This window comes from Metopolophium dirhodum, chromosome 3 (assembly GCF_019925205.1).
Source record: "Metopolophium dirhodum isolate CAU chromosome 3, ASM1992520v1, whole genome shotgun sequence".
In the NCBI taxonomy this organism is placed as follows: domain Eukaryota; kingdom Metazoa; phylum Arthropoda; class Insecta; order Hemiptera; family Aphididae; genus Metopolophium; species Metopolophium dirhodum.
In genome coordinates, this window is record NC_083562.1 from 7,016,104 (window position 1) to 7,037,172 (window position 21,069).

General features: G+C 28.4%; 4 protein-coding genes across 4 annotated transcripts; 3 read left to right on the plus strand and 1 right to left on the minus strand.

Moving 5' to 3' along the window:
- Positions 1-376: 376 nt before the first annotated feature.
- On the minus strand, positions 377-7,368 carry LOC132941312 (LMBR1 domain-containing protein 2 homolog). The gene is made up of 12 exons (XM_061009320.1): positions 7,051-7,368; positions 6,693-6,856; positions 5,652-5,819; positions 5,030-5,240; positions 4,777-4,950; positions 3,029-3,203; positions 2,661-2,842; positions 2,450-2,583; positions 2,285-2,390; positions 1,423-1,624; positions 1,262-1,357; positions 377-1,058 (listed from the first exon to the last, which is right to left on the minus strand). The coding sequence occupies exons 1-12, from the start codon at positions 7,222-7,224 to the stop codon at positions 874-876; spliced, it is 1,971 nt and encodes a 656-aa protein (XP_060865303.1). The 5' UTR covers positions 7,225-7,368; the 3' UTR covers positions 377-873.
- Positions 3,567-4,932, plus strand: LOC132941313 (dynein axonemal assembly factor 10). The gene is made up of 2 exons (XM_061009321.1): positions 3,567-3,969; positions 4,053-4,932. The coding sequence occupies exons 1-2, from the start codon at positions 3,567-3,569 to the stop codon at positions 4,718-4,720; spliced, it is 1,071 nt and encodes a 356-aa protein (XP_060865304.1). The 3' UTR covers positions 4,721-4,932.
- A 2,180-nt stretch (positions 7,369-9,548) lies between the features above and the next one.
- LOC132940913 (uncharacterized) lies at positions 9,549-13,526 on the plus strand. Its single transcript, XM_061008716.1, has 5 exons — positions 9,549-10,079; positions 10,999-11,280; positions 11,373-11,512; positions 11,578-11,904; positions 11,970-13,526. The coding sequence occupies exons 1-5, from the start codon at positions 10,061-10,063 to the stop codon at positions 13,296-13,298; spliced, it is 2,097 nt and encodes a 698-aa protein (XP_060864699.1). The 5' UTR covers positions 9,549-10,060; the 3' UTR covers positions 13,299-13,526.
- A 3,855-nt stretch (positions 13,527-17,381) lies between these two features.
- LOC132940511 (X-ray repair cross-complementing protein 6-like) lies at positions 17,382-21,009 on the plus strand. The gene is made up of 2 exons (XM_061008165.1): positions 17,382-17,602; positions 18,886-21,009. The coding sequence occupies exon 2, from the start codon at positions 18,906-18,908 to the stop codon at positions 20,544-20,546; it is 1,641 nt and encodes a 546-aa protein (XP_060864148.1). The 5' UTR covers positions 17,382-17,602; positions 18,886-18,905; the 3' UTR covers positions 20,547-21,009.
- The last annotated feature ends 60 nt before the right edge of the window (positions 21,010-21,069 follow it).

Genomic DNA, 21,069 nt, shown 5'->3' on the forward strand with positions numbered 1-21,069 from the left:
AACCACGATATAGAAATGTACCAAATTATTTAAAACAAATGTTGAGTGTGTGCTTAATTATCTCAACAGAACCTCACAATAATACTAAAATCTTGATATATATTTATATACTTAGCAAAATATTTTCTAACTGATTTACATATTTTGAATTATAGATTTTCCACAACACATTTTCTATTTCAATTAGACAGTTTGCCACAATTGTGGCTTAATGTAGTTTTTGTATACAATACCTAAAATTAAGTGTTATTATTTTAATTTCCAATAAAAGAAAAATGTCTTTAATCATAAACACAATTCAAAAACCATTTTTAATTAAAAATATACCTTATAGATATAATTCCTAAAAACCATACTTCATCATCAAAATACAATATTCTTTTTAATCTAATATATTTTATTAAAAACAGATATTTTCATATAATAGTATAATATATGTGGTAAGTATTAAAATTGTTTACAAATTGTAATCAGAAGAAAAATAATAATACATTTAAAATAGAAATTACTTGAATCTTAACAGATTCAAATCCAACCACTGAACTGTAAAATATGGAACACGCATTGTATATAATTTATGCATTGAAAAATGTAGCCTTTTTGGAGGCCGTCCCCTGTTATTTTAATTCCATTATTAGATACATTTTCATTGAAATCATATTAACAAAAATAAAATTCTTAGTAAGAATGAATCTATGTATTATTTTTATAATACAGAATAATGAAAACAAAATCAATAGTAGGACGAGTTTATAGGTTCATAGACCTTATTGCGTTCCATATTTACAGTACAGAGAATTCAACATACAGAAAATATTTATGGCAATGCATTTCATACAAACATATGGTTATAATAATTTTTTACACGTAAAATTATAAATCACTAAATATATTCCTTGGAGGCTCCCACGTACTGTTAGGTCTTGTACTCACATTGGGCAACTGTCTTTCTACTTCATGAGTATCATTCGTACTGTAGCTGTGATAGGATCGATCAATGGGATCAGCATTATCCAACAAGTATGATTTCATGTTGTCTTTCCGAGATGGTGGAACTCCTTATAATTTATTATTGATCATTAACATTTTGTTATAGTAATATTATGTCAGTGATTCCCAACGTGGGCGGTACCGCCCCCTTGTGGGATTTTTAAGGGGGGTGTTAAATTTAAGAATTTAGTATATAAAAATACAGTGGAGGGGATCTAAAGGGGCGTTGAGTAAAAAAAGGTTAGGAATCACTGTATTATGTTATACATACTTTCTTCGACCTCCTCATTTGCATTTGGTAGAGACCTTTCTCTATATTTACGACGCATTTCGTTACCTCGTATTTTACGCTCACGCCTTTCTTTTTCTGAATTCAAAACAAATAGTTAGAGTATGAACTAATAGCTTTCAGTATGACATTAAACAATCTACCTCGAACCACTAACAAACGCCCTTCTTGAATGTAATCGGTAACCAAATCATCATCTTCTAAAAACTGAGGAAATCCTAATATGGACAATATTCTTGTTCCAACATTAAAATAAGTTGCTAAACATACAGCAAGTATAAGGGTTGGAAAGTATACATTGAAACCATCACTGATAATTGTAATAACATCCATATGTCCCATTATCTAAAGTAAAATTAACTCAAGTTAAAAAAAAGTTTCAAATTATTGGTATTCAGTCAAAAAAGCGAATGAAAAACTGTGAGCATATCAACCTAAGTGACATAAACTAATAAGAACAAAAACAAAATAAGTAAGCATATTTCTTAGTTATAATTAAAAAAAAATTTAAGTATTAATAGTCTGAAGAAAGGAATTAATCATTATTTTAACATGTTGACTGTTATGACGTGACCGCTGGCAGTCATCTGTAATTCTTAAATTGTATACATTTTTAACCACTAGTGGCCATAGTTGGTCGGGGTAGCAGTAATCATTTTTTTTTTTTTATATATTTTTTAATGTTTTTTCAAATAAAATAGTACACACTAATTTGTGAATGACACTCAAAAATATGGTTGGCATACCGATAATACATATTTGAGTGACCATAGCAATCAACATGTTAATACAATAATATGTTACATTTTTAAACATTACAAGACTGTTATTAAGTTAGACAAGCAAATGTGTATTAAAGAATGACTTATATTTTTTTATTATTGGCTTCTTGCTTGTTTTAAAATTCATAATTATCATTTATTTTTGCTCTAACATTTGATTATTACCCACACGATTAATTTTTACTATTTTAGTCTATATCCAAATGAAATAACAAATTTCTACCTGAGTATAATCAGTTTCAAGAATACGACTCTTTATCACATGACTATCCATGTGAATAAGTCCAAGGAAATTTAAACACATTGGTGATGTTAGACGACTCAATAACCTATAATGGTAATATTTAATGATTACAATTCAAATAAATTCAACTGGGAAAATACTTACAATCCAAAAAAAATTAAGCTGCTTTCAGTGGTTTGATGGTTAGGTGCTAGGTAGTATATGTTAAGCAATTTTATCTTAAATATTGTTGAATATGTACAATATGCCAAATAAGCAATGGACAATGTAGATAACACCTGGTAATAATAATTTGGTTGAAATTAAAAATCAACATTTACACACAATTTTAAATGAAAGTTATATTTTACTTTACCTGTATCATAACATAATCATTGTTTTGTTTTGCCATATTGACCATGAGAGCAAAAATAGAGAGCACTGGTTGTTTTTTGAAAAATGTCATTTCAGACCACACAATAACAACTGATAGCATGCCAGTAATCACCGATAAAACTTGAAGCATCATAGGGTGTAAACGACACCACCAATACCACTCTAAAAAATAACAAATTTAATATTATGTATAAAATAGACATAATTAAATATGGATTTGATTATAATAATAAGTAACCCATATCTTGAAGTTGCTTTTGGTATAAAACAATTATAATACATAGATAAATTTAAAAATAAATTTAATATGAGAAAAAAATAATAATTAACAAATTAATTTAAATTCACCAATCGTTGACGTATCTGCATAACTATTCAATTTTGAAGGTTTATTGAACATTTTTTTAAACTTTCGTTCTCTAGATGTCATGTTTGAATTAATGTCTTCTAAGAAAATAGCTTTTTCGAGCATTAAGCTGCCCTGTGTCTCAGTACGATGATACATATGCACAGCAACAATCAACTATAACAATATATATTAATATAAGATCAACTATTATATCTTTATTTTATATGCATTGAATAATTGTTGAGGTATAATAACTTTTGGTTGAAAACTAATAAAATAAAAAAAGAATTCTATAATGTAACTATTTAATTATAAAACAAAAACTTTTTTTCATACAAATATATTTAATTGAAGACTTATAACAAAATAGATACATACATCTGATATCACTAGCAATTGTACTAGGTACATACTTAAAGGTGCTTCATTGATGTCTCATACAATTCATAAGTAACCATAGCAACAATATTTATAATATATCACTCATTATAATTTCTTCTTGAATATTTTACTCAAATGAAATCATAAGTTAGAAAAATGAGTAAATTAAGCAAGTCTCAGATTATTATTCACAGGGAGAAGTCTGTCAATTATCAGTTGAAAGATTGTCAATGGATTCACAACTCAGCCAAGTTCACAGCTGTTGGTGGCAAACCAAACTTGAAAGGTGTTATAAATATTTATGCATTGGATGATAATGACATTCAAACTATTCAAGAGTATGAGAAATCTGTTGCCATTGAATGTGCTACTTTTCAATCAAGTTCTAGTAATAAAAGGCACTTGGCAGTTGGAAACTATGAAGGTGACTTGGAGATTGTGGACTTGGAGTATTCAGCTAAGTCACTATATTCTGTAAAAGCTCATCAAGGCCTTATATATTGTATTGATGGTATTGGTGGACTTGGAATTGGATGCGGAGCTCCTGAATTAGTGACAGGTATTATAATACTCGTATTATATATATTGTTTATTATGAACTTAAACTGTGTTTTTGCTGATTAATGAAAATAACTGTTTAAGGTGGAAAGGATGGTTCAGTGAAAATATGGGATCCAAGAGAAAAACTACCAGTTGCAAAAATGGAAACTGCAATCGGTGCTACAAAGCGAGATTGTTGGACAGTGGCATTTGGAAATGCTTACAATTCAGAAGAACGAATTGTTTGTGCCGGTTATGATAATGGTGACATAAAAATGTTAGACTTAAGAGCAATGGCATTACGCTGGGAAACCAATGTATCAAATGGAGTTTGCAGTCTAGAATTTGACAGAAGAGACATTAAAATGAATAAACTTATAGCCACAACAATTGAATCGCATTTTTATGTATTTGATATAAAAGTTCAACATCCTACAAAAGGTTTTGGTTACATAAAAAATAATGTACACAAACATACCATTTGGACTGTCAGACATCTACCACAACATCGAGAAATTTTTACCACTACTGGAGGAAACGGTTCAATATACTTGTGGAAATATATGTATCCTGAAGACAGATATAAAACTGAATCTGATGGTGACAAGATAACAAATCCAGGAAAATTACAATTGATTCAAAATCAGTTAATATCAACACAACCAATCAATAATTTTCGATGGTGTCCCAGCAAATTAGGTCTAGCATTATGTACATCATTCGATCAAAACATTAGGCTATTAATTCTCACAAAACTTAACTTGTATTAAGCTCATTATTATCATTATTTATAAATTTATAATATAATATTTTTTTCTTGTATTACTTGTTTATGAAGTCGAGTTAGCATGCCAATTGAAGGTGTTGTATGATTCCTTGAATTAGACCGCACATTTTTCAAAAAATCTCGTTGATCCTCGGGAACTTTTTTCAAAATTATTTGAAAACAATCATACAACGGATCATTTGGACTCATACTGATACTAACACTTTTAATTGACTAATTTAAGAATTCCAAATTTTAGTTTGTTTTTCGTATTTAATATAAAATAATATAATAATATATAGGTAATAAGTACTTCAAGAACATCTTCTAAAGCTCCTTCGGATTCTAACTTTTCTGTATTGAGTTTTGACAGTTTGAAGTATACTTTTCTCAATGTATAATCAATTTGACTAGACCGCCATAATTCTCTTGGAATGTCCACTAATGCAATACCTAACAATAATATTAATAGAAACAATCCCCATGTATTGCTAGCAGATGATGCGATAGCTTTTAATTTTTGCCTAAAAGAAATAAAAATAAAAATATTTTAATATAAATAACAAAAAAATATTTTCTAAAATGTTGAAATAGCTAAAATTTAACAGAGTTGTAAATTACTCTTATTAATGTTTAAGTAAAGTTAAAAAAAACTTGCTGGGATCCCAATGAAATTGAAATTAATATTTGTAAGACAAATATGCAAACGACCTATTTTTTTTAATAATTTATAGTCAGTATAACATTTTAAATTGTATTAAAATAAACATAAATTATTGATAATTTTAAATCAAAATACTTTCATAACCTTATATTTAAATCATATTATAATAATTACTAATTATTTTATTAGTTATTAGTTTTGTAATTTACATAATACTGTTATTATTTATTGTTCCGTATTATCTAACATTTGTAAAAAAATTTATACTTACCAATCTAAATGCACTCCTGGCTTAAGAGCTATGTAAACTATAAGTATTGTAACAATTAATAATAATGTACTATAATAGAGTGTATTGCTTTTAACAGCATTTTTTAATTTGTCCTTCAATGTAAATTCCCCAGACTTCACATAGTATTGCATAACTGGCATAATAAACCTAAACATATACAAATTTAAATAACTATTAACTATACATATTATACATTTAACATATTGCAAGCATAATATTATAAAAACCAAGCATTAAATAAATAATATAAATTGTAAAAATAGAATTACAGTAGAATCAATAACAGTATAAGAAAGTTCAATAGAATTCAAGACAGTTTGAAGTGTTTTGGAGTAATACTTATAATTTTTAACTCTTGTAACTATTTAGAGTAAATCAGTGAAAGATCAACTATCATCTGTATCTAATACTGACAAACTAGATATAACAAAACTGCTCTTAAAATGTTTTATGTAATCAATCTGTTTGAATTGATTAACTTATTACAACATTTATTGATGAGGTAATTTCAGTATCATGTGTAAGCTTTATCAATAATAAAATTGTTTTCAAATAATTTAAATACTATAAAAACTCAGTGTACAGCAGAAGTTTCATACTTCAATAATATTTTTTGTAATAGGTGAAGCTTACCTAATTTAAAAAAATTAGCTAAAATACAAAAATTGCTTAGATTATTATTGCTATACTGATTATGTAATAATAATAAATATTACGTACAAATCCTCTCAGTCATACTAATACCTTACATTGTTTTATTAATAAAAATGATAATAATTATTGCTATTATATTTAATAATGTCAAATATGTTATTTTTTTTCAGTTAAAATGAATTGGTTTAATTATTTTTAAAAATATATATCAACCCTTAATGGTTTAATAATTTTTAAGGTAATAACAACATTTCACAATAATTATTTTTAATGTGTATCAAGCAAGTATTAAAGATTTTAAATTATTAAATGTTCAGCATACCTATCAAGAATTTTCTGAATCTTATGTGCTATACGACTACATACCATGTTAGAAATTGGGAAGTCCAATAAACAACTCTCCACATTTTTGGTAGAGTAGATTCTGGCACATAACTCCAGGGTTTATTACAGGCTGATAATTCATGACTAGAATTTGTAGTATTATCGTTATGGTTATGCCCATCTTGAACACATTTACGATAAGCTGCCTGGAATTCAAAATAATAATTATGTATTAAATATGTTAATGTCAACTCCCTATATAAATACTGTATACAAATATATCATTCAGTCAGATTAATATTTTCATTAAGTTATAGATATCAAAATTGAAAGAATATTTTTTAAATTTAAATGTAAGTTAACACTGAAATATTAAGTTTTTAATAATCTAAGAACTTACCAAAGATATATCAATGGGAAGAACAAAGATGATTAAAAGAGAAAAATACCAAGCAATGAGCACGGCTGTTGTAACAACAATATTTTGAGTTTTCCAATTGCCATAACGGTTAAGTAGCACCGTAGTTAAAATAAAAGCAAATATAACTTCAGCGCTAAATATTCCCACGGTCATATTGAAACTTATTTAATCATCTATTTGACAACTTATTTTCTGCTTCGGATTGCATCTTTTGTAATTTTTCCAATGTCATGGATTTCAACGGCATTAATTTGGGTTTACATAGTATCAGTTGCAGAGATTCCCTGTGATGCAATAATCCAACTTTCGGTACAAAATGTTTTATCGATATGGAGTTCTTTAAAACTGTCGTACTACTTTCCACTGGTGGTTCAGGAAATGTTTTGTCATCCTGCATACCAGCTAAAATTCAAACACAAATGTATCATATAATCATAATGCTTTTTACATCTTATTCACTTTTGGACTGTTTTGACCAAAAATAATTTAGTGGTCTGTTCAAAGTTCGACCAAAATTCGTCAATATGCATAACTTAAATCATGGGTGATCTCTTAAGAGTGTATAATTAAGTTGTTAATTTATTCGTTGGATACTCTTGAAATACTACAGGAGAATGTAAAAAATATTCTCATCACAATTCATACTGCTAGTGCAGTGTACAACGAGTTGATGAGCTTTTTTACTACTCCAAATGTTGAAAAAAAAAAACAGCCACTGCATTTAAACTGGTACATAGTGTCCACTCTTGAAAATTACTACTTTAAATCGGTTTTAAAAAAATATCTTCTACTTACCGAATTATAACGATTAACAAACTGAATCAGTTAACAGACGACAAACACTATAAATCAGGTAAGTAGGCATTAAGTGTGTGAATAGGACTGCTTCCAATCACTTAGGTCCTTTTCAGTTGTAAGTACTAGAATAAATTATTTTTTTTAATCGTTTGATTTCGTAAATACTAAATAAATAATAATGAACTTTTGAAAAAAAAATTCCAATCGTCCGTCGTAGACATTCGGGATCGGGTTGAACAGACAACAAATAACAATATCAAAGAACAATGATAAAATATTATAAAGTTCTTATCTATAGACAAATTTTGTACCACCCACTCGGAAACCTGTTAAGATACCAAAGTTACTGGGAAGCTTTTGTTTGTTTTCCGAATGACACGTTTGAGTGTTAGACGTTTTAAATGATTTGAAAGCTTATATATAACTTACTGCTAACATGTCCTAAACACCCAAGTCGTGCACTCCATTACTCCAACTGATATGGTAATATTACTATTTAGTATATTATAGATAGTATAATAGATTACCAGGGCTCAGACACGACTGTCGTGTGTTATGGCCACGTTTTAAGCATTAAAATTTTAATTATAATTTTTTTTTTTATTGTTCTATGGTTTAAGATATACTGGTTCCACAATTAAATTGCTTATGATACATGGACCGTTCTATATGTCTTGCGATAAGTCTCGCGTAGAACTAGATTGTAGTGAACCCTAGCGGCAAACCCGAAAACTATCCTAATAGTATACCATGTTAAGGCACTATAATAGTCTATAAGTATTATTGTTATTGTTATCTAATTCTTATCACGGGACCCAACTGTCCCCATCCCGTGATTTGTGATCATACTATCAAACACCGGCAAATAATAATGATTAGAGAAAACGCCGCCAAAATAAAAATTTTAGAATGTATACATTGGTTATACATTTTATGATTTTAATAAATTTGACATTTGTTTGTTTCTGTTAGTTGTATTTGTAATTTGTGAAAGATACTGTATTATTCCATGAGGCAAAAACTATTAAAGTTAAAACATACTAAACCAGTTGAAAGTTATTACTCTCCGAGAAAGCAAAAGCGCATTAAGATTTTACAGTTAACACAAAAAAATCAAGAGAATAAAAAAAATAATAGATAAAAAAAAAACTGTTTTATTCTTTAAACATATCTGTACATACTTATAATAAATTATACTATACTAAATAATTTATTTTTATTTTCTAATTTACTTGTTTTATTTTTTATAAACCGTCACTCTTAATGACTACATCTTGTATCTACTATTAAATGTTAGTAATCTCACTAGTGACCAAGGACTGGTGCTCTAATACTTAATATCCTTGAATCATGGTACCTAACATTGCCTATTTTTATCGTTTAATATAGTTTATAAGATTATGATCCTCAGAATTCGGAGACATGTCTTAAGTACGGGGGAAGAATATATAGCACAAACCTATAACTTAGTTTATAGGTCAATGATATATAGTATACTAGGCAGCTAAGTATGGCAACTACTGATATACTATAAATCGTAGAGCATAGAAAAATAATACAATAAGTTAGTAGAGTACTTGAAGAGTACATAGTACAGACCACAGTTGGAGCATCACAGTGAAACGGTGTGAAGGATAGTATTAATATTTAATAATTAATAGTAACATTGTAATAATATTATTCTTTATACAATCATCAATAATTGTCATGTCGACGTCTTTATTGATTCAAAGATTTCCCACAAGGAGCGCTCACTAGTTCTTCATTCTTATCACATTCAATTATGAGAAGGTCCCCATTTAATTTCATAAAGTTGTGTAACCAGTATATCTTAAACCGTGGTTATGGCCAAATCAGGTGACTGGACTCCGGGCGGCGTGGTAACGTTATCAATTAAATATTTCATATCGATGATAATATAAATTATTTGAAAAATTTCAAATGACAATATTATAATATTTCATTTATATCTCATAGCAAAATGTATAGAATTATATACTGAAACTGACAAATGCCACAAAAAAATAATTATACTAGTATAACAGAACCTAGTTTACTACTGATTGATATTAAAGTATTAAACACTGTTTTATTTTGTTTAATTCGTTAAAAGTCTACATACTTCATCTTACTTGACGTACTCAATCGTTAGTTGTTCCATGTTATACATTCTTATTTTCTAAATAGAATTATGGAGTTAGACGTGCATGGTAAGTTCTTACAATATTTAGAATTAACATAGGTATAGTTACGGACTATGATAGTACATAGACAGTGGCGGACTGGACGACCGGGATACCGGGAAATTTACCGGTGGGCCGCTGCTCGTATAAAATATATATTTATTAATATTGTTATTGTGAAATTATAAATTCAAATATTATCTAAATCTAATAAGTAATAAGTATGTTATATTAAACATAAAAACCCAGATGTTCTTTTAAAGTATCATTTATATAGTAATGCATATAATTGCTTGACCGTGGCTTATCAATAATTATTGACATTACCGTGTACTCAAGTAAGTATACAGTTAGAATGTTCCAATAATTTGTATGTATTTTATTTTAAAGATCTAACTGAATTTCTATTAAAATTATTAATATAGGTAGCATGCGAAAGATCATTTTCTCTATATTAAAAATAATTAAAACTCGTCTGAGAAATTCAATGGGTGAAGAAAAACTGGACGCATTTATAATGATGACAGTGGAAAAAAATATTTTATTTAGTATAGATAATGATGATATTATTAATATGTTAAAAACTAAAAGTGATTTATTAAATGATAAACTTTCTTATTAAAATCAAATTGATTGTAGTTTAAATTACATACATAACAATTACTTGAGATATACTTTAACTAACAAATGTACAATAGTTATTTTATTTTGTTTTTTAGCAATTAATTAAAATATTTAAAAATTTATAAGCTAAATTGTGTTTACAAAAAAAATATATATATATTATAAAAAGGGCCATTAGTATACTGAGGGCCTCTTAAATTATGATTTTCCCTGGCTATTTTTTTCTTCCAGTCCGCCACTGTACATAGACCATTTAAATTTCTGTGGTAAATCAATAACTACTTATATTATTATTACATAATATTATAATTTAAATTTTCAGAAATGACAGATCAAGAGAATAAGAAAAAGATAAAGAAAAGCCATAACTATTGCGATGTTTATGGATGTAAAAGTTTTTATTTAACTGATGGGTGTATAAGTTTCCACCGATTGCCAAATTCAAACGAACCAAAAATATTATGGAAAAATAGCCTTGGGATTGAAGAATTGGTAAATCGTCGCAGCATTTGGACTGTCAAGTTAAAGCTATCTAAAGAAGCATTAACAAAAAAGCAATTACTAGTGTGTTCAAAACACTTTACTCCAAATGATTACATGCCAGGTATGTTATTATGTACCTAATCAATTTTTGAAATATTCGATCACTTGTTATATTTAGTTAATAAGTTGTATTAAAACAAATTGATAATCTAGGATTCAATAGAATACGCCAACGTCTTAGGCCTTTTGCAGTTCCTTCTATAAATTTACCCAAATCCTCAGTGATACTGTCTTCGCCAAAAAAGAGATTATCTCCAAAAAAAATAGTATCTCAAGACCAAATTGAGGATGAAGTAAGAAATTAGTTAATTTTTATACCCACCATAAATGTTTACATATTTTCTAATCTGATTTTTAGTGTCATGATGAAAATTTGAACATTAGCTCTTCAACATCAATTCAAATGGACGATGATAGTTTGAAATCCAATCAGACCAATGATTTAACAGTTGCCAATAATATTATCAATCAACTTAAAACTATTCAAGACAACGAAACACAAGTGTCAAGTAATGACCTTGTAGCTCCATTGAGTTCTTTAAGAGGATTCAATAGAATACGTCAACGTCTTAGGCCTTTTGCAGTTCCTTCTATAAATTTACCCAAATCCTCAGTGATACTGTCTTCACCAAAAAAGAGATCATCTCCAAAAAAAAGAGTATCTCAAGACCAAATTGAGGATGAAGTAAGAAATTAGTTTATTTTTATACCCACTATAGAGGTTTACATATTTTCTAATCTGATTTATAGTGTCATGATGAGAATTTGAACATTAACTCTTCAACATCAATTCAAATGGACGATGACAGTTTGAAATCCAACCAGATCAATGATTTAACAGTTACCAATATTATTACCAATCAACTTAAAACTACACAAGACAACGGAACACAAGTGTCAAGTGGTGACCTTTTAACTTCATTCATTTCTTTAATAGATAACAATAAAAAATTAATTACCATGACAGGAATTTGTTCTTTTAATGTTTTAAATGAAATAATTGATTTACACAAACAATATTTTTCTGATAAAAGAACACATAGACTTAATTTAAAAGAGCGTATTATAATGGTATTTTTAAAATTAAAACAAGGTCTATCATTTGCTATTCTAAGTATCTTATTTAATGATGTAACATCTGAAACTTGTCGTTTAACCTATAATTTAATGATCCCCCAACTTGCCCAAATAATGCACTCTTTAGTTTATTGCTCTAAAATAAAAATACGACCACCTTTTTTAAGAAATCAAACACAATTTAGTAAAGATGATACTCCATTATCTAAAATTATTGTCAAAGCCATGTCATTGGTGAGAGACAAAAGTTTTGAAAAAATCATTAAAATTTCAAAACAAAACATGTCTAATAAACTGACACAAATTATTGCAGCTCACAATAAATGTACAAAAATTACACCAGATATGGTTGTTGAAGTTAATGGTAATTGGTTGGTTAATTCTGAGAAAGACATACATACTCAATATTTAGTCGAAAAAACAACATTATCATGTGATTGTCTATTACGTTGTAATGACTGTAAAATATGTGTACACACTTATAAATGTACTTGCACGAATAATGTTATTTATTTTAACATTTGTAAACATATTCATGCATGTGCTAAACAACAGACTGTAACAGATTCAGAAACAGTACGAAATGAAAACCAGTCTTTTCCATTACCATGTGATTTAGCTGTTGATAATGGATTTTTACAAAAACAAGAAGAATCGAAGCAAAATGAAAATATAAAGAAAAACAACGAAGAAATTAAACACAAACTTGAAATGATACTTGATATGCATAGCCGTACAAATATGAATGAAGTTGATCAAATGTATATTATTAAACAGTGCAATAATATATTGACAGTGTTAGGAAAAGAAATAGATTTTAAGAAAACATCAAACTTACAATTGACAAAGAAAAGAAAAATTGAACCGCCAGCAAGATTTTTTGCAAATCAACATCCAACTCTATCATCAATTGAGGGTACACAAATTAGAGAGTCATTGAAAAATTCAACTGAAGTTTTAACTATAAGTACTGCACCAATGTTTGATCATTCTTACTTTTAAATAATATTTAATTTAAATTTAAACATTAATTACTGTTCTGTCATTTGATTTATTTTATTTGACATATATATGATGATTTACAACATGACAATGTTAAACTTACAATTTTTTAAAATGTATAACTTATTTGAAATTATTATTATTATAAATGTTGACTAGTAATTTATGTTTGTATTGACAATTTTTTAAAACGTATAACTAATTTGAAATTATTATTATAACTGTAAACTGTAGTTTATTTTTATTTTAAACTAAGACATTCCTAGCCTAAGGCTATCTATATCTAGGGATATTTGGCAATGTACTTATTAGTTTTAACAGGTATAACATGATAATTAAAAATATTTTTAAGTACTAAGGATGATTAACAATTGGTAATTTAAGATATACAAAAGTAACAATGTGATTAATAATATTCTAATATCTACATATTTACAATAATTTAATAACTATGAAAGAGAGCAGTGGAAATTATTTGCTTATGTTTTTATATGATCTTCGATTTCTTGGATTTGAAAGTCTGTGGAAATTTGCATTTCTGATAAACCATTTACAATTATAGCTAAGGATTGAAAATTTAAAACAACGATTCTCATAAACAGTTCATACTGTAACCAAACAATGTGAACAATGTATAAATACACAGTTATTTTGTACAGACATTTTAAGTTCAAATTTTGAAGAAATCATACTTATCGTAAAACGAATTACAATATGAATATAAATTATTATTATTATTATAGTGATCGTTGTTTAAATTGACGTAAATGTAAAAAAAGTTTAGATTTTTTCTTATATATTTTCCAACTTACTTTTATATTGACCATATTAGTAAACTGTAGGTAAGAATAATAAAAATTAATATTTAAAATATTTAAAAATGTGATACAATAATATGTGAATACTGCAGTGGCGTTCAAGTGCGCATCTAGCTTTTCCAAATACGCAAAATAAGCCCAACTGCGCTCTAGAATAAGCCCTGTTCTGCAAGATGCAATCAAAGTATTTAAAGTATGCAACGAATAATGAACCTACTTACCCACATTATATTCATATTATTATATTAACCAATGTCAAATGTATGTTAGTACCCTGTTGTTACTCGACGGTGCCGCAAACTATCTATAGCTTGGTTTTGAAGTTCTCTCTGAAATCCTTTTTAAGGGGCCTCGCTATGTCATTGATTTAAGGAGAATCATTTAGGCAATTTCTAATCTCGTCGTCACCACCCGAGATCTATATGGGTTAGTCGTAAATGATTATTATAATATTTATATTATATTATTATATTATATTATAGTGTGTGTGTGGCGTCCATGCGGGTCCATTGTAGCGGTATGGCGAGGAGCGAGGGCTCTCGCACACACATGTCAGTATGTAATATTGTGATCATGAAAAAAAGTTTATTTTTCACTCAGACATACGATTCTAATTCCAACAATACGTCGCAAACGATTACCTCGATTGGCATTCTGACAAAACATTCTTTTTTTCCACAACATGTACGAGGGTCGAGAGAATTTTAAAATTGTATTTAGATAACTAAATATTTAAGTTGGAAAGTCTGAATTTTTTTAAATTTGTATTGCAATTTAAATTACAATCGTTCCGTTGTGTATATTACGGAAAATCCGAATATTTTTTCAGAATCAATATCGTGATAATTGTCGACACGTATCGTTGGAATTAGAAACAGTAGTTTTTGACAAAAAAAAGACGTGGTAGTGAGGCCCCTTAATCGCCATTTAAATAAATGGTGTGGGCGCAGTTTATGGCATCAAACCAATCCTTCCTTTTAAAAATCTAAGTAACATAAACGTCGTTCTAAAAACTGTTTTCAGTCCCATAACCCTTTGACAGTTAAAACTAACATTTTTGAAAGTTTTTTACTCGACGGTGCCGTTACCTATCTTGCTTAGTTTTGAAGTTCGCTCAGAAATCTTTCTTCATTCTTCAGAAAAGTAAAATTTGTATTAAAAAGTCATCAACAGGTATGCCGCCAACACCTGAGTTCGTAAAAAGTAACATCCAATTTTTTTCCTACCAACGTATAGATCGCCATTTAAATAAATAGTATAGCGCTGATCGAGGCGTCAAAATAAGCTATTTCCTTTAAAAAATCTAAGTAACATAAACGGACTTGAACCACGGACTAAGTTAATATTATAAGATACCTATGTACATAGACAAGTAAGTAATGCCTATATATTAGTCCGTCACATGAACATTGGAGTTCTCCATACATAGATAAAAAGATGAAATAAGTATAAATAAAAATAAAATATAAATATGAAATTATAGATGACTTCAAGTGTTTCGTATCGGTAGTATAGCTAGTGTGGTGATACTAGGTATTTATTTTCATTTAAAAAATCTCAAAATTTGCTACTAAAAAAATATTTAATACATATACAGGGTGATTAGCCAAGCATACTCAGTTCTCACCCTCATTTTTCATCTATAGATTCTTTTGAATCTATTCAACTCTACAATAATTATAACGTTTTGCCATTTGTTAATATTACATAAAATTGAAACCAATTAAATTATTCAACACGGACATTTATTTTTATCAATCATTACAATAGATTTACAGCACTTGATCAATAATCAGGTCAATTAATTGTTACATAAACATATAAAAATTCTATGTACAATAATATTGTAATAATAATATTATACATTAATAATAATATTTAACATTTTTTGTATATTTAAAGCACTTGATTAATAATCGGGTTAATAAATTTTTACATAAACATGTTATAACAATTCTGTATACAATAATAGTTTAACATTTTAACAAGAGTCGTAGGTGGTACCTATTATATATGATAGGTACATAAACTGTACACAACAGCACCAGCTGCATTTATCGGCACTTCGCACATCCTCAGCACAATACACGACCGACATTTTTTTTTAATGCGCGACCATATTATCGAACATTCGAACGGCGTCCGGGCTTCGCCGTTTTTCCCGTTATTACCACCGTTTTTTGCTGGTCCGCATTAACGAGTGGCGTCGTCACACAGGGTCCCGTCAGGGTCTCAAACTCTGCAGTTAGAATAGGAGAATACGAAACTAAACTTACAAAATTTAAATTGTTAGAAAATGATGTCCATACCCACAAAAAAATGATTTTATTTTGATAATATTATACTATAATAGTAATATTAAGTTTAATAAAAAAAAGATAAAATCGTATATTATATAATATGAATGTTAATGATCGTAATATGCGACTACAATCCATCATTTATTCTTAACAGCTTTTTTTTGTTTGATTATATTTTACTACCTAGTATAAAAAATCGAAAATTCATAGGATTAAATTCTGTTTTTGGTGTTTATTTTTATTAATCTAAATTACCTAGGTATATTATTCAATATATTTGTTATATCACTATAAACTACTTAGTATAAACAACAATAATCTTTAGTGCCTATAGGATAGTCGAAACATTTTACATATTTTTACTGCAATACATTCTAATATAGGTAATAATCCCAACAATAAACCTAACGGTGAAAAAAGTCCAAGTTCCAAACTCCCTCCCAAAAAAGTCTGCCTAGCAAAGTAGTGAAATCTACATTGTGGCCAAGTCTGCTATTTTCAATTCATAACCTCGCCGCACTCCTACATCAAAAAGTAACTCTCCTCTTTTATTTGTATTTTCCAACACTTGGCCAGTTTTTGAATGAGGCATAAGCTAGACTTGGCCGCAACGTGGATACCACTACTATGATTCCGTTTTTTTTTTTGGAGAAGAAAACTAAACCTTTTTTTCTTTTCTCTGAGTTCTCTTCTTCCCGTCACCCACGTAAGCCATAAGTGAGAACATTCGATAACGATGTTTTATGCTGGCCAAGACGTGTTAAACAATACAAATAAAAGAGGAGTGTTTAATGGAAGAGTCTTTTTAATGGAGGAGTGCAGCTCCATATAGAACATAGTGCATGGATTACTCTATGGTGCCAGCCCGCCCTGAACTATAATGGTCCAGCACGTATCTTAAATCATGGTGGCAGCACTGATTAAAAATAAAAACTTTATCATCGGCACCAGAATAAAAAGGCGGTAAATGAAGAACGAAGATAACTTATTAATTTCCACCAAACTGTTGATTCGTATAATATTATATTTTTTAATTGATATTCAGGTGTTTTTTTTTTTCAATTTGTGTACCGATTGTATCATTTCATATTTGTATATTGGTGTTTATCTTATTCGTCAAGAAAAATCAAGAGTTATTGGGCTACTATTGATTGGTCGGATATGAAAGTATTGAAATTCTAAACAGGTATGTCGAATGTATCATGCTGTATAATAATATTGCCATTCGGCATTCATCATGGATCATAGTATTTTACTCCTGAAAATATTACACTATGTTTTTATTTATCACGACAGTATACCTTAGCAAAATAATGAAAATTAAATCATTATTTTTAAATAGACAGTGGGGGGTGTTTGACATCTCTTTTTTCTATTACAATAATTTATTAAACAATCTGTTTTTATTTATTTACAATAAGTATTGATGATGTTATAATCTATTCAGAATAAGATTGAACCACTCGGCCGACCAAAACACGTTTTTTCCGCGCATTCCTACCACTATCCGAACATCGGTGAGCACAAGCGCCCAACACCCAAAGACAGCTGACGATGACTGTCGGCCAAATTTCAATCACAGAACGCATAGCCATTGCTAGTGGATCAGGCACTGTTCGGCAGCTCAGTCTGCATTCGCGAAAGCAGTTCAATCTTATTCTGAATAGAGTATAACAACATCATCAATACTTATTGTAAATAAATAAAAATAGATTTAATGGTTTGTGGTCTTGGGCTAAAAATCCATCCATTCATTCTGGGGTCATCTGGGATGTTTCGAAGTAGATGGATGAGAGATTAAAGGATGTTTGACATCTAATAAATATTAAATATTTGCATTTTATATTTATTTTAATATTAAGTAGTACCTATTTAGTGCATTAGAATTACTTTTTTTTTATTACCTATTTACGAGACATAAGTTATCCACATACCACGACATTAAATAGTGTATGCGGTGAGAGAAATTAGCATTCAATATTACTCTCATCACAAGTAGAGGGTATATTCAAATTTACAGAAAATGCTTATTGAAGAGGTATCTAATTATTTGTATTTTGTACATAATTTTATTGTGAAATATCATTAATTGAATAAAAATTATTGTTAATTAGTAGGTCTGTAACATTAGTTTAGTAGTTTACTATAGATTCTGTATAGTACTACCATATAATACTTGTGTACTATACCTATTACAATAGTAACACAGATTGAGAATTATTATTTCAAACATGGTCCAAACATTAACATATTGGTGTATAATAATCTATGCTATAAAATTTTTGTTTGAACCAACAAGGGAATAGGAGAATTTATATGTCCCATTATTATAGTTTATTATAATTATAGATTATTGGTATTAAAAAATGTTGATGCCGGGGGGCAGTTGCCCCTTTTGCCTCCTCCCGTTAAACATGACTCTGTTTGTATTGTATCTCACACTTATATTTTTATTTTATTTGTTTTTAGATAACACATTTCTTGATAAGATGGACAATTTATCATATTCATCCCCAATTGAATGGGAGAGTGAACCTTTTGAAGAAGAAAAACAAAAATGGTTTGTAAAACAACATATCATATTTTTGATTGATGCTTCAAAACCAATGCTCAATACTTATAATAACACAACTTTTTTTGCAACAAGTATTGCACTTTGTAAAAAAGTAGTTCTGAAACTTATTAGAGAGAACAGAAATGATAAAATAGGTATATTGATATATGGTACAAACGATGATAATAAAAAATGTCCCAAGTACATTAATGTGTTATCCGAACCAATAAAACCTAATATTCAATTAATTAAAAAGCTTGATGATGTGCTAACTGGTAAACTCATTCAAACTGGACAATGTCCTTTGTCACCACTATCAGACGCGGTATGGTATAGTAACTATCTTATAAAAAAATGTAGTGAAAATCAAAGCTGTAGTACTATTATGCTCATTACATGCAATGACCTACCTGACATAGGGGATTCTAAAAAACAATTCCATCTAAGAACAAGAATTGATGATGTTATTAAAAATAATATTGATTTTAAGCTTATACCTATTGGTAAAACATTTAACATGAACCTCTTCTATGAAGGTCTTCTTAAGAGGTTTAACAGTATCTCCAAACCCATCAATGGGTTAGAAAGTATAGATGATATTATGTTGGAAATCAATGACAAATTGAAACATGGTAGAAGTGTATCGAAAATAAAATTCTTTATTAATAATGACTTTTATATATCTACTGCATTGTACAAATTTTATACAAAATTAAAAATGCCATCAAAAGTAAAGCTGGACAAAAAAACTAATAAACCTTTGACTAGTAATACTCAAGTGTTTACACTAGACACTAATGAATTAATGTATAAATCTGATCAGGCTAAATATTTGGAATTAGGAAATGAAAAAATAATATTTAAAAACGAAGACCTAACAATTCTGAAAAGTGGTATTATAGAACCTGGTATTAGATTACTTGGTTTTACAAATAAAGAAAATATTATGATATTGTACCATTTTAAAACTTCCATCTTCCTTCGCCCTAATAATGATGTAGTTGAAAGTAGCACTCGTATGTTTAATACTCTTCTTGAATGCTGCTTGGAAGAAAATAAATGTATAATGTGCTCCTTAAAAATTAGGAATGGAGGAAGAGTTCATTTATCCGTCCTGATACCTCAAGCGGAAATTATGAATGAAACGGGTACTCAAAACCATCCATCAGGATTTCATGTAATATTTTTGCCATTTCTTGAATGTTTGAAACCAGTAAAACCAATGGAACCGACAAAAGACTACGAGTCGTTAACGGATACACAAATCTCAATAGGTATGAAAATATGTGAAAGCATGCCCATCAATTATTATCCAGCACTGATTAAGAACCCTAAAATAAACGTTCATTGGGCAATGTTGGAATCTATGGCATTGGAATCAGAATTACCAGACATTTTAGATGAAACACTTCCAGCAAATCATGTTTTTGATAAAAGTTTGAGTATAATAAAAAATGATATACATGGAGAGTTTTTCTCAAGTAGTTGTAATCTACCCAAGCCAAATAAAAGAACCAATTTTGGTAGTCAACATGTAAGTGGAAAAGAAAGAAAAAGAAAAACTTGCAGTGATTAGAAGTCAAAACCGTAGTATCGATCAGGATAGTTTGAAAAATTACAACAGTAGGGTGAAATTATTTTTTCGGTACCTAATTACAGTGATTATAATATAATACAGTTAAGATATCATTATGTATAAATATTTTGTTTTTTGATAGGTTCTTTTAACATGTGTGTATAATATAAACTATTAATGTAAAAAATTATTTTTATTTGTATTATTAAATATTTAGAAAGTTTCAAAGTTAATTACTTATTTCCAACCAGAAGCCTTGCGTTGATAAAAAATCATTATTTTAAAAGATCATGTTTCATATTATGTATAATTTTTTTTTAGTAAAATGTATGTTATAATTATTAATTACATACCCATTATAAATATTTAAAACAAACAAATACAGTAAAAATACAAAAAAAATGATTCTGGCGCGATGGTTTATTCGATTAAAATATAATTTCTTGATTTATAAACAGTACAAGTTGCATTTATTTGTTACAATTTGTTAAAAATATCACTGTTATAGTAAATTGATCCCTAA

Coding starts and splice junctions, on each gene's coding strand:
- LOC132941313 (XM_061009321.1), top strand. CDS start 3,567: ATGAGTAAATTAAGCAAGTCTCAGATTATTATTCACAGGGAGAAGTCT. Junction 3,970..4,052: donor AGCTCCTGAATTAGTGACAG/GTATTATAATAC, acceptor TAACTGTTTAAG/GTGGAAAGGATGGTTCAGTG.
- LOC132941312 (XM_061009320.1), bottom strand. CDS start 7,224: ATGACCGTGGGAATATTTAGCGCTGAAGTTATATTTGCTTTTATTTTA. Junction 5,820..6,692: donor ACTTCCCAATTTCTAACATG/GTATGTAGTCGT, acceptor GTATATGTTTAG/GTTTATTATGCCAGTTATGC. Junction 1,059..1,261: donor AAATGAGGAGGTCGAAGAAA/GTATGTATAACA, acceptor ATAAATTATAAG/GAGTTCCACCATCTCGGAAA.
- LOC132940913 (XM_061008716.1), top strand. Junction 11,513..11,577: donor AAGACCAAATTGAGGATGAA/GTAAGAAATTAG, acceptor TCTGATTTTTAG/TGTCATGATGAAAATTTGAA. Junction 11,905..11,969: donor AAGACCAAATTGAGGATGAA/GTAAGAAATTAG, acceptor TCTGATTTATAG/TGTCATGATGAGAATTTGAA.
- LOC132940511 (XM_061008165.1), top strand. CDS start 18,906: ATGGACAATTTATCATATTCATCCCCAATTGAATGGGAGAGTGAACCT.